This window comes from Elephantulus edwardii, unplaced genomic scaffold (genome assembly GCF_000299155.1).
Source record: "Elephantulus edwardii isolate Elephantulus edwardi_28Jun2011 unplaced genomic scaffold, EleEdw1.0 scaffold00132, whole genome shotgun sequence".
Taxonomy (NCBI): domain Eukaryota; kingdom Metazoa; phylum Chordata; class Mammalia; order Macroscelidea; family Macroscelididae; genus Elephantulus; species Elephantulus edwardii.
Window position 1 is genome coordinate 3,802,833 of NW_006399882.1, and position 953 is coordinate 3,803,785.

General features: G+C 37.9%; 1 protein-coding gene across 1 annotated transcript in view; it reads right to left on the bottom strand.

Annotated features, from left to right (window-relative positions):
• Positions 1-953, bottom strand: part of LOC102865561 (cadherin-related family member 3-like) — a 147,932-nt gene that overhangs the window by 34,871 nt on the left and 112,108 nt on the right. The window contains exon 7 of the mRNA XM_006893867.1: positions 618-720. Coding sequence (XP_006893929.1) covers positions 618-720 — 103 coding nt within the window. The remainder of the gene's footprint in view (positions 1-617; positions 721-953) is intronic.

Genomic DNA, 953 nt, shown 5'->3' on the forward strand with positions numbered 1-953 from the left:
GTAAGGAGGGAGAGGTCCTTGGAGAAGGACATCATGTTTGGGAGGGTGGAGGGCAGCCACAGGAGGGGAAAACCCTCTATGAGGTGAATTGATCCAGTGACTGGGATAATTGGGATGGGAGTGTAGGAGACAGTGAGCAGAGTTTAGGGCTGTTGTACATAGGGTCGCTATGAATCGCAAGCAACTCAATGGTACATAACAACAACAACAACAACGTTTAAGAACCTGCTAACAACAAAGTCAGCAGTTCAAATACACCAGCCAATCCAAAGGAGAATGATGAAGCAATCAGCTTCTGTCACTATTACAACCGTGCTAACCCTACAGGACAGTTTTTCTCCATATTAAAGACTCACTATAAATGTAAAACAACCTGATGGCAGTTTGTTTTGGAAAGAGTTTTAAAAAACTAATGAGATATGGCCTTGTTTTCTTTGTAAATGTGACAATAACTTCCATGTATGACTGTCTATCTAAATCACTCCTTCCTCCTTTCCCTACCTGGGTAAAACAACCTTATATATATATATATAAATGAACCCTTTCCTTTTTACAATCAAAGTGAAGGATGTAAATAAATGATAATTGCTGCTTCAAGATAAGTTAATCAAGCTTACCTGTGTGAGAGGGCTGAAAGTCATCGGATACTGAAACCATCATTTCATAGATATGTCCAGCTGAGACTACCTCTGGATTTTCATAATCCAAATCTCTGGCAACCTCAAAGAGCAAAATAAATTCAGGAGGGAAAAAAAACAGTTCTATTTTATTTCATTTGAATGCACATGTTTTAAGTAATTATTCTGGAAAAGACAAGAGTAAGCTGTTTTCATTTCATAGTAATGGCATTTAATAAAGCAGATATGGATCATAGCCTGGTATTAGAGACTTCAGCATTTTGGAAGCAAAAAGGCAGCATTTTGTTTCTCCTTCTAGACTTGCTTACTCTTTTT